At 45.1% G+C, this 11,074-nt stretch overlaps 1 protein-coding gene across 1 annotated transcript in view; it reads right to left on the bottom strand.

Annotated features, from left to right (window-relative positions):
• Positions 1 to 1,209: 1,209 nt before the first annotated feature.
• The window catches only part of HAPSTR1 (HUWE1 associated protein modifying stress responses), a 65,112-nt gene continuing 55,247 nt past the window's right edge, over positions 1,210 to 11,074 (bottom strand). The window contains exon 4 of the mRNA XM_078663109.1: positions 1,210 to 3,272. Coding sequence (XP_078519235.1) covers positions 3,028 to 3,272 — 245 coding nt within the window. The 3' untranslated portion in view covers positions 1,210 to 3,027. The remainder of the gene's footprint in view (positions 3,273 to 11,074) is intronic.

Raw genomic sequence — 11,074 nt, 5'->3', positions numbered from 1 at the left:
AAGGCGAGGCCTCGCCTTCTTGATCCGATTCTTGTGGAGGAATTACTTTCGATTTTATCTTCTTGGGTGATCTCGACCTAGAGTCAGACTTTTCACCCAAATGACGTCGAGATTCAGGTCTCCTCTTATGCTTCTTACGTGACCTCGAAGCATGATCCGACGAAGACTTTGAAGCCGACGCCTCTCGAGACCTCGATCTCGACTTCTTCGAGTGGGATTTCGAAGATTTCCTAACCTTATCGGCCTGCAGCTTAGCCACAAGAAGCTTAGACTCCCTTTCTCGCAGGGCCTTTGGATTCATCATTTGACACGACGAACACCCATCCACGTCGTGGTCGGAGCTCAGACACCAAATACAGTCTTGGTGTGGGTCCGTAACGGACATCATCTTTCCGCATTCTCTACAGGGTTTAAAACCCATCTTCTTTGTCGACATAATAAAAGAGCAAAGCGGTCAGAGAATGGAGAAATGAAGAATTACAGTAAACGAGTTACTAGAAGCTACAGAGTATCCCGAAACCGTTAGCGTCGACGACGTGGAAAAAAGGGAACTGATGTCATCACGCCGGCGTGGGCCTATTGTAGGCGTTGGTGACGTCAGCGGAGTCGCGAGCGATGTCGTGTCTATGACGTCCAAGTCCACGTCGGTGCGAGGCTACAAAAAGAATTTCCGAATGTTGCTGACGCAAGGGGATATTCACAAGGTGAGGAATCCACACGGCAGATGTATCTATCAGAAATGAATAAAAAAAAATCTATGTAGCCTTCTGAACCAACAAATGTCTGATCAACTCAAATTACAACTTGTACCATAGCAATTCAATCATTGTAAAATTGTTGCCTTGATTAGGAGGATGTTCACAAAATGACTGAGGTATGCCATCTTTAATAACCAATAGAGCAACCGAAGCTTAAGGGTCTGCTTACCTTCGTGGCTGTATGTGGACATGTTAAAACAGTAATTTTCAAGAGCATTAGTGGATATTACTGTACAGTACATCAAGTCACAGATGTAGCAGGAAGTTAAGAAAAACTGCTGTCAAGTTGCACTTGGATAAGCAAAATTTAAACATTCAAACTGTGATACATTAGTTTCTAAATTGAAGAAACTAGAGGCATTGCATTAAGCATTTTTTTAAATTGAAAAAATGTCAGTATTTAGAAAACCATGTATTGGACTTGAAGCTAAATGGTCTATGTGAAACATTGTTTTAAACAAAACACATTTATTTTAACTTATAATTTAGAAATGCTAATACAGATGAGAAAGCCTGCAGACACCTTTCACAATTATGAAATCGTTTAGTTCTGAACAATAAACTGGAGCAAACATTTACCAAGACCGAAAACTAATGCAGAGAGAGGCTGGAAAAATATTTTTCGGCAAAAGGCAATTTAATTCTGGGTAAGGTAGAACAAAAAAAACACTATTTTCATAATTAGTTTGGTATATGTGATCATCCATACCAAATGTTATTCTTGTTGGAAGTGAGAGCAAGAAATCAAAGCAGGATCCTACAAAGCCCACATAACTTAAAACTAAGGTTTCATACAGAGTTTGTAATTTGATAGACCAAATTCACGGTTATAGATGTATCAGCAAGTCACACCAACATCTCAGTCAGTTAAATCACATCAATATGGCATTTTTTTAATCAACATTACTAGCTGTTCACAACTTGGAGATTGGCAAGTAAGGTTTGTACCCAAAGGACATACTTCCCAAATTGAGCATTTACACCAACATTATGAAACTGTTTCTGCAGTTTAGGTTAATGGGATAAAACACGTGTATCCAAATTACTTTAAAAGTTATGCCAAAAAAGGAAGTTCTATTACATCAGCTTTATATGCCTTATAGGAAATAAATTAAAGTAGCTAGTAGACAACTATTTTAGTAGTCCATCCACACTAGCATTCCATTACAAAGTCCAATACATCAGGATATTAACCCTAAAGCTTTAATATTTACAGCTGCATGGTGCGTCAACTCAAAAAGAACTGTTCAGAATCCAACCTTGTTTAAATAAGGGTCATTACTCATCAACACATGCATCTTTTCCCTTCCTGAAAGAAACAGCATTGAGTAAAATTTCACTGCAGTGATCACAACCCCCGTCCTAAGAATCCCACAATAGTTCCCTAAAAACAAAAAGACACTTACATAGCCCAAAAACATGGGCATTACTTACAAGTGTACAATGGGTTTTTACTGCATATAAAAATACCCATCCTAAAATGGACAAAAACAAAATTAAGCCATACAGTATTTACACTGCAGTCTACCCTCAGATCAAGATAATACCACCATCTAAGTGCAGAAGTTTAAGCTGACAATTTTGAAAGCCCATGGATGTTCAATAAGGAGCAAATTAGTGGGATTACTTCAGAACATGAAAAACAAACATGAATTCAATAAAGATTTTGTATTGATTCAATAAAGTATTCATTGCATGACCATCAGAGCACCTCTTTACATTATCACACGATCACCAGAATGATACTGCTTTAAAAATAAAGGGTACAGTCCAATATTTAACTTGCACAAAAGTACTACAAACTTAGGTGCATGGTAGTGCTGCAGAAATGGAAGCAGTCAGAGTTGACAAAAGATGCCAAGTTATATTTGAAACAAGAAGACAAATCGGTCAAACTGGCAATACTGTTGAAGCACATACTCCGATAGAAATAAAATATCTTTCTATTACCATACAACTGTTATTTCCTTTCCCTTTACGAATACAAATAAGGGCACTTTTAGCACTGGAACGTGTACATATTCGCCTATGATGATCTTGCTAAATACTACACAATATCTGCTCTCCTCTGACATGAATATAGTTAAAGAAAGCCAAAGTTACAAGAGGCATCTACTGCAATACCTAAAACTCTTTTTATGGCAATCATTATTGAATTCGTTTGTCTGAAACAGTGAAAAAGGGAAGATGGTCTTGAGTTTCCTTTTCAATTTTATGTTGAGGATCAAGTGGCTTTTAAGCAGCATGGTGGGTTTGAATTATCTGCAGTTTAGATCATTCTGTTGCGTTTATGCGTTGGTGAGTCTGTTATAACATCGCCACACTGGGCTGAGGTACGTTTTCTAGTTCCACCATTGTCCAAGTGGAGTGCCATTTCTTCTGATATGAAAGTGTTCAAATCAACATCATGAAGTCCGTTTCTCCTACGACCAGCATTAGAACCACTGCTAACATGAGTGGGAGATCCAGGTGTACTGGAGCGGACACTTATACTAGCCATTGCACCACTCAATCCTGCATCGGAAAGAGAAAAAAACAAACAAAATACATTATCCGTTTTTTTAAAGTTTTTTTTTTAAGTACACTATATATAGGAAAACAGGTGGCTAAATATAAACAAATATGGACGCTGAGAGGAAGCAAACCTAGAGCATTTTTGAAATGCTGAACACCAAAGTATATATTCATCACAGGGAAAAATAAGATATTAGATAAAGACAAAAAACAAAGACCAAATACACAATTTTAGTGGTCCATGTATATGGTTGCAATAAAATACCCCTCTCTCACTGGCCTGTAAAACAGTCCAGTTAGTGCCATGTTAAGTGGTCTCTGCTTTTCCCCCTATCATCTAATCACTGATGTTTGAATTTCCAGTTTAAAATAAAAACTTTTCAGGAAACACCAGGCAACTAAAAGATGCAATCAGGAGTTTAAGATGGATAAGTTACTTACCTGTAATCCTAGTTCTCTTCCAGGGGTATCCATATGTAAATCATATACAACTAGCTCCAAATATACGTATGCACATATACCATTTTTTCTCACCCCAAAACTGAGGCTAAACAATGTAGTTACTTATACATGCACTGAATTAGCAAGGAAATAAAAAACATTAGGTCAAATAGCCCTTGAACTCTGTTTTAATGAGCAAAACACTCAAATCCTGAAAATTGCTAATAAATAAACATCTGAATCTAGACAGTAATGTCTGGTAATTGTATGGACGGACCGCCTAATCGCCGCCTTACAAATCTCAGACATAGGCACATTATTAAGAAAAGCCGTAGTAGCCGCTTTCCCTCTGGTGGAATGCGCCATGGGAGAAAACCCTAGGGTCTTCGGCGCCAACCTAATACAAGAAACTATCCACCTTGAGATAGAACGTTTCAAGGCTGCATAACCTGGTCTGATCGATCCATAGTTGATAAATAACTGAGCCGACTGACGTATAGCTCTTTTCAGATACAAAGAATACAATGCCCCCTCAGCTGGAGTGGAGGGATTGGGGAAAAAGGTGGGCCGAGAGATGGTCTGGTTTACATGAAAATCTGATAGCACCTTAGGTAGAAAAGAAAGATGTGTTCTCAACACTACCCTGTTCAAATGGAACACTGTACGGTTCTTTAGAACAGAGCTTGAATTTCGCTCACTCTGCGAGGTAATGCGATTGCTACCAAAAAAGCAGCCTTCCACGAAATATGCTGCAAAGTTGCTTTATGAATGGGTTCAAAAGGTGGACCCATCAATTTTGATAATACCAGGTTCAACTCCCAGGGGGGGATGACGGAGGTCGTACTGGAGGATAAACCTTTTTCAACCCCTGCAGAAAATCCTTCACAGCTTGCAACTGGAAAAAAGAAGGTTGGGAAGGTGAACGCCTATAAGCTGTTATAGCAGCCAAATGCACCTTAATAGAATTAAACTTCAAACCTGCTTTAGCCAGATACAATAAATAAGGATAAATAACTTCTTTCTGACCCCGGATAGGATGACAATTGTTCTGCATACACCACATATAGAAGCGCTTCCACTTGCATGCATAAGAAGGTCTTGTGGAAGGACGTCTTGCCTCTTAAGATGGACATGCAGTCTTGCGGCAGTCCTAGGTGGACGTATTGTATGACCTCAGGAGCCATGCTGCCAAGTTCAGTGACGGAAGGTTGGGATGAAGAATCCTCCCGTTCATCGTGGATAGCAGGTCCCGCCTGCATGGCAGCTTCCTGTGCGGGGTCACTGATAGATGGAGAAGGTCTGTGTACCACCACTGTCTCTGCCAATCGGGAGCAATGAGGATCATTGTTGTGTACGAGTTCATCAGCTTGCTCACCTCCTTCGGGATCAGCGGAAGGGGTGGAAAGGCGTACACAAATTCCCCTGACCAGTTTCTCAAAAGGGCAGTCCCTTTCGATCCAGATTGGTAGAATCTGGAGGCGAAGTCTCGGCATTTGGTGTTTATCATCCGCGAAGAGATCTATGGTGGGACGACCCCAAGACTGGAAGATGCCTTAGACTACCTCGTCGTTGAGAACCCAGTCTTCTCGGTCTTCAAAATACCGGCTTTGAGTGTCCGCCCACACATTCTGTTCTCCAGAGAGGTGGACTGCTGTGATTGACAGATTGCAAGTCAGGAGCCAATGCCAAATGTTTTGGGCTTCCAGCGAAAGAGTCTGAGCGTGTCCGTCCCTGCTTGTTCAGGTAGTACATTGTGGTGGTGTTGTTCGTCTGTACTAACACTGACGAGTTCTGAATCAAGGGAAGGAACGCTTTGAGGGCGAAGTGCACTGCCCTAGACTCCAGCATGTTGGTGTGGTAAGTACGCTCTTTGGGGGACCACAGACCTTGCATTTGGAGTTGACCCATGTGTGCTCCCCATCCTTGCAAAGATGCATCGGTGATTAACGTCTGGGCAGAAGGAGGTTGATGGAACAGAATTCCGACCTGCATATTTTTCTTCTTTGTCCACCAAGGAATGGACGCTCTTGCTGCGTCTGACAGTGTGATTTTGTCGTCCCAGCGTGCTGACTGTTGGTCCCACTTGTCCTCCAGATCCTGCTGAAGAGGACGCATTCGCAGTCTGGCATTCGGGACCAGGAAAATTCAGGATGCCATCGACCCTAGCAGGGAGGCAATCCTTTGCACCTTTAGGTCTTTGCTGCAAAGCACCAGCTGACACTTCTGAGCTATGGAACACGGTCTCCTCCGAAGGAAACAGTTTCTACCTCAGAGTCTAGCAGAGCTCCTAGGAAATGTATCTTCTGCGTAGGCTGTGAGATGGACTTGTTGCAGTTCACATGCAGACCCAACCCGTGGCAGAGTTCGATGCAGCTCACAAACTGATTTATTACACTGTCTGGGGAAGGACCTTTCAACAGCCAGTCGCCCAGGTATGGGTACTCAGACACCCCTGCGGCGTAGAGCCGGTGGTGGGACGCCGACGGAGTGTGCCTCGACATCGAATGCTTATGACTAGGCGTTGGAGGAAGATTCGCCGTCAAAGGCCTGTGATGCTGCGTCGACGACGGCGGCTGTCTCGACGTTGAGCTCCTATGCGTCAACGGAGACACTTTGATTCGCGACGTTGAAGTCTTCATCGTCGAAGGAAGATTACTTGTCTTCGACACAGTCTTTGTCGCTGGAAGCTTTGACGCTGATCCAGACACCGAAGGTGAACAAGTCAGGACTTCAACGTCAAATTGCTTCCTTCGATTTTTCGGTCTCTTCGGAGACTTACCTCTTTCAGAGAGGCCATAGATACTTATCCTCTCTATCCTTGAGGGTTCTCCTAGAAAGATTCTTGCAGTTTTCACAAGTGTCTGCAGAGTGTGTCTTAGGGAGACAGAGGATACACCAAGGGTGTGTATCAGTCAAGGCCTTCTTCCCACAGAAAGGGCAGGTGTAAAAAAAAAAAAAAAAAAAAAAAAAAAGGCATTTTGACAAAATATTCCTTTTATGGAAACCAAAAAAGGCAGCACTAACACTAAGCCTTAAAGACGCAGAGTGAAAGCAAAAATTTAGGAAAAACACTAGTACTTTTTGACTGAAAGTCAAAAAAAGATAGGAGCTGTTAAACCAGGGTCCTGACTGAAGGAGCCGGAAAGAACTGATCTGTCACCCCTGAGGCATGATGGGAAGCCAGGGGTCATGGCTGCCTTAAAGGCACGGTGCCAGTTTTATTTGTTGGAAATGGTTTCATTTTCTATGCTATTGCTTTACAATGCAGCATATGGGCGAACAATGTCTATTTATTAGCAATTTTCAGGATTTATGAGTGTTTTGCTCATTAAAACACAGAGTTCAAGGGCTATTTGACCTAATGTGTTTTTATTTCCTTGCTAATTCAGTGCATGTAATTACATTGTTTAGCCTCAGTTTTGGGGCTGCATTGGTGTGAGAAAAACTGATATATGTGCATACATATATTTGGAGCTAGTTATATATGATTTACATAGATATTTTTATATTATTTCCGGGATCCCCGCACGTGGGCGGGAATATTCAGTGCTTATGACTATTGATGAGGATCCCCTGGAAGAGAAGTGCTAGTCAATTTAACTCTTTTGAAAGCTTTATAAGATTTAGAAACAAAATAAAATACTTGCTTTAACCTCAGAACAGTAAATGGATTGGACAGTACAAATACCCTACATCCTTATTACAACTTGAAAGTTTCTAGAGTATACAATGCATGAAGTAAAAGATCTGCGTAGAACAAAACCTTTTACAAACGCTGATTTACTCAACTAACACCGAAGAAGAGTAGCATGTATTCCCAGCTAAGGGCATCAAAGACCAGGTGCAAATCGAGGGAGATGCACTTGGCCTTTAGGGATGGCCTCCATGACATGGTAGAGATGCTGGATATTCAGGGAGATACTTCGTGCCGCGACAAAGCCGCTTTGAGGCAGAAAAGGAAGCAGACGGGCTAAACTTTTACTTCTAGTCCTGGCGCTTTGTTGCGTGGGAGTACCCGGATGGCTTCCTTAATTTCAGTTTTAGAGATAGGACCAGCCGAGTCATCTTGGTCCGTCTGGGATAGTTGGGGGGACAGTGAAGGTCACACGAAAGATACCAATGATTCCTCAGGGAGCCCTTTGCAGTGTCTTGTAATATTTCGCAAAAAGCTTCATTGTCTATTTACGTATTCACAGCTATGTGATTGGGTGAGACTACCTTATGTACAGGGGAGGTGGACAGCGCATTGCGCAGCAGTTGTGCAAGAAAATCACTGTCTGTATCTGCATGCTTGAGTTGGGCGTAGGGTTAATGGTCTATTATGCGCAGGCACTCCTGTAATCCTGTGTGCTGTATACATGACTCTGCTTTAGTCGAATCGGTTAGTTTCCAGCTCTAATTTGTTCCGCGAGTTTTAAACTCCTTTAATGTTTTTTTGAATCTCGTCGGCCCCTACAGTGGCACTATTAGCTACAACCCCCTCCCCCCCTCTTTCCCCCCACCCCCCCTCTTTCCCCCCTCCTTCCCCCCCTCATACCCCCCCCCCCTAGAATGTGAGGAGGGGAGACCGCCTAGGTCTCTGGCTCGTGTACAGCAAGGTAATGAATAACCCTACCTAGTCACCCAGGTTGAGGCGCTAACCTAGGTAATCATTCACGGCGTGGAATAATGGAAGGGAATAAAGTGAAGCGGTTTTCCGAGTCAGATTGCATATTAGTGTCCTGCGATGACTACTCTGAGGAAAGAGGGTCGCGATCTCTGATCACCACCACGGTGAGAAGCGCTGCCTCCCGGCTCTCCAGAACCTGTTCCGAGGATGGACTCTTTGCAGTGGATTTTCAGGCTGGTTGGATGCAGCGCAGTTTCCCATTTGGTGCCGCTTGTGTTTCGAGGCTAGTGTTCTGCGGTGATCTTGGTCATGTGCGAGGGGAATGACACTTCCACCCAGTACGCTACCACCTCAGGGCAGTCAAAGTAGCATGACTTTTGCTCATGCATAATCTTTAAGCGGGCAGGAAACAGCAAAGCACGTTTTAGATTAAGCGCTCAGTTTCTTTTTTACTGCTCGGTAGAAGGCCCTCTGGCGCCGAACAAGGATTGTTAAGTCCGGGTACAATGAGATCTGATGGTTTTCATACAGAATGGGGAATTTCTCTTGCAGTACGGAGCAACATGTTCCGATCCTGATAATTAAGTATTGGTGCAATCATTGGGCGAGGCGGTGGACCAGCAATCTTCTCTCTCATGGGGATCCTGTGTGCCCTTTCCACACAGAAGAGCTCAGTCAGACCCTTCGGTGCCACCTACTCTCACAGCCATTGTTCTACAAAGTTAGTGGCGTTGGGCCCCTTGCATCCTTCCGGCAGGCCAACTATGCGGACATTTCTTCACACTTTGTCTCATCCACTCTGTTCTGTAGTTTGGACACCTGGCGTTGTACTTGTGCTATCTGGCCTGTGTGCTCCTTGTGCTGCATGCACATGTGTGATAAGTAATTCGTTATTTTTCACCTCGGTGACCAACTTGTCAGGGTCTGCTTTGGGTAGCATAAAGCCAGTTAATGAACCTATTTGCTGCTCTATTGCCTTCCGCGATTCCGGAACCTCCTGCAGTATTAAGTAGAGTGCCAGAGCAGCCTCCATGTTGGTTGGTAGGAAACAGTCTGTAAGAAGTAGCTGGGTGATGTTTTCATGTTCCTCTTGCTGTGTAGCACAGGCAGAGACGGACTCTGGAGGTTTCACTTTTGTGCGTCCCCATCATGAGCTGCCAAGTAGTTCCGACACCCGCTGTAGTAGGCTGGAATCAAGGGCCAATAGTGCCCCCCCCCCCTTCAGTAGGTGCTCTGATGTGGCTATGTACCCTTAACACTGGGCGCTTCAGTGAGTTCTCACCTAACCACTGCGTCACACTGGGCAAACAGTACAGAGGTAAAACATGGCACCTTCCCTGCTGTAGCGTGGCACATGGCAGTATTAAACGTGAAGGTGGTGGGGCACACTAACTGGAGTCGACCTAAAAAAGGGGATCTGGAGATCAGGGCTCACCCCGAGCAGTCCACTTAGCCGCTTGTATAGACAATGCATTAAGTGCCCCCAACGAATCCAGCCCAGCCACTGTCCAGGCGCGACGCTCCCCAATACATACAGTAGCGTCACACCCCTAGGGGCCAGGCAATGCTGCAGGACCAGTGGCTTGAGTATAAAGGAGGGAGGGGGGTAGGGGAGAGGGAGCACCAACCAGGCCGCACCCCGGTCACAGCCCAGAGTACAGGCCGTACGCGCCAGCCCGGGGGCATGACTCAGTACACAGTTTATTGGCACGTCCGCACACAGAAGTGCAGATCCAGCGCCAGCGGGACATAGTAGATTTTGCCGGCACAGGGCGATCCAGCTACCAGAGACAGGAAGAGAAAGGAGCCACAGGCAAGGCCTGGTCACAGCCCTCGCTGCTGCAGAATATCTGCGCCTGTTCCAGGTAGGTCGCAGCGTGCCCAGTCACCAATAATGCAGTGCCCTCAGCAACCAGTCCACAGCAGGACACCGTGCCCCAGCCACAGGATTCTCACAATCTCGGACGGCAGGGCCCCAGCTCACTAACACTGGATTCAAGATAGCCTGGCTGATGAGTATTATGAATCCGAAACCGGTCCCAGGATGCTTGTTTCCGGTCCAGGGAAGGCATGGCTTGGCAGTTCGGGCTGGACTGTTCCCATGAGGCACAGGGTCAGACTGATTTGCATATGGCCATGTCTGAACTGGGGTGGTGGAGTGAGCTAAAGAATGGTGATGGATTAAACCCAGATCAGTTGATTGGGGATGAGTGTTTGATTTGCTCAAACGCTCCGTCCATCATCCCATTTGGTATCCCAATGACCACAGCACCGGTCTGGTGCAGGCAGCGATAATCAGTGCAGCCCCCAGTAAGGGGAGGGGGGGGGGGGGACGTGCTGCCAAGCGCAGGTCGCACCCTCAGCTTCTTCTCGCCCCAACATTCCTGGCCTCAGATGGAACCCCGCTCTCACGTTCAAGGACATCGCCTTGTCTGCAGGCTGTATCAGGGCTCCCCTGGACCGTGTTTCACTGGCCTTGCTGCATGTTTCACCTCAATTTATGGCACTGAGCAGGGCATCCGTGACACATGCGGCTTGCTACTTGATGCCTGCATACAGTAGGGCAGAGTGTTGGCTCAGATGTCCCCCACCTCACCGCCAATAATTGAAGGAGTATCTGGTCTGGCCTCGGAACTGTGATATAACAAGTCTGCCATGTTCGGCAGTTAGCCACACCCCCTATTAAAATTCTCTTTTGCTGCACAACTCAATCCTCCTTGGATACATAATCCTGTGGCCCGACAATGCAAGG

This window comes from Lissotriton helveticus, chromosome 10 (genome assembly GCF_964261635.1).
Source record: "Lissotriton helveticus chromosome 10, aLisHel1.1, whole genome shotgun sequence".
NCBI lineage: Eukaryota > Metazoa > Chordata > Amphibia > Caudata > Salamandridae > Lissotriton > Lissotriton helveticus.
Note: the sequence above shows the minus strand (reverse complement) of the source record. Positions and strands in the feature narration are given on the sequence as shown.